The sequence below is a fragment of the Chaetura pelagica genome, unplaced genomic scaffold (assembly GCF_000747805.2).
Source record: "Chaetura pelagica isolate M959 unplaced genomic scaffold, ChaPel_1.0 scaffold2417, whole genome shotgun sequence".
NCBI classification, from domain to species: Eukaryota; Metazoa; Chordata; class Aves; order Apodiformes; family Apodidae; genus Chaetura; species Chaetura pelagica.
In genome coordinates, this window is record NW_009954058.1 from 1 (window position 1) to 1,039 (window position 1,039).

General features: G+C 54.8%; 1 protein-coding gene across 1 annotated transcript; it reads left to right on the plus strand.

The window, feature by feature from the left end:
• Positions 1-196: 196 nt before the first annotated feature.
• NEDD8 (neural precursor cell expressed, developmentally down-regulated 8) lies at positions 197-290 on the plus strand (the record flags this gene model as incomplete). Its single annotated transcript, XM_010002318.1, has 1 exon — positions 197-290. A coding segment is annotated over one exon (94 nt), but the record flags the coding sequence as incomplete, so codon positions are not given.
• Positions 291-1,039: the final 749 nt, after the last annotated feature.

Here is a 1,039-nt window from a genome sequence, read left to right on the forward strand (position 1 = left end):
GGTGGCGTGGTCTGAGGGGCAGGGCATTTAGGGGTCAGTGGATTAAGGGGTGGAGTCTGGAAGTGAAGGGGGCGTGGTTTGGGAAAGGCGTGGCTTGAAGGGAAGGGGCCTGGGAGGAGGAGGAGCTTCTGGAAGGGGGCGGGGCTGGTCCCCTGACCTCTGACCCCCCGTTTTTGCCCCTTTCCACCCCCAAAAGGAACGACGAGAAGACGGCGGCCGATTACAAGATCCAGGGCGGCTCCGTCCTCCATCTTGTCCTGGCTCTGCGAGGGGGCGGGGCCTGGCTCTGAGGAGGCGGGGCTCCCGCCGGGCTCCGCCCCCTCGCTTCAGCCCCGCCCCCAGGGAGGGGGAGGGGCAGCCCTGCCGTCCCGGACCCCCCGAAACCCCTCCCCGAAATGGTTCTTGTGCCCGTATTTAATAAAGGCCTCTTGGTGACGTCACAGGGGGTTAATTAACCCTCAGACCCTTAATTATGCCCCATAGACCCTTATCTCCTGCAGACCCCTAATTACCCTCCCCAGCCCCTGAATTACAGTCTCTATAGCCTTAATTACCCCCCAGACTCCCTAATTACACCCACCAGGTCCTTAATTACCCCCCAGACCCCTAATTACCCTCCTCAGACCCGGATCCACCAGGTCCCCCCCTGGAATTCACCCCAAAATGCACCTTTAATGAGTTGTTTTAAGCCTTTAAGCCCCAGGAGCCCCAAACTGACCCTGGGACCCCAAATGAGCCATTTTGGGGCTAAAAATAGTCATTTTGGGGCTGTAAATGGTCATTTTAGGAGGCTTGGGGTAAAAAATGGCCATTTCTGAGGGTCCCGAAGCCATTTTTGGGTAGAAAAAAGGCCATTTTGGGGTTTTTTGAGGCTAAAAATGACACTTTTAGGGTTCTAAAAGCCATTTTGGGGCTGTAAATTGAGTTTTTGAGGGATTTTGTGGCTAAAAATTGTCATTTTGGGGGCTCCTGAAGCCATTTTGGGGCAGAAAGAGGCCATTTTGGGGGTTTTTGAGGCTAAAAATGACACTTTTAGGGT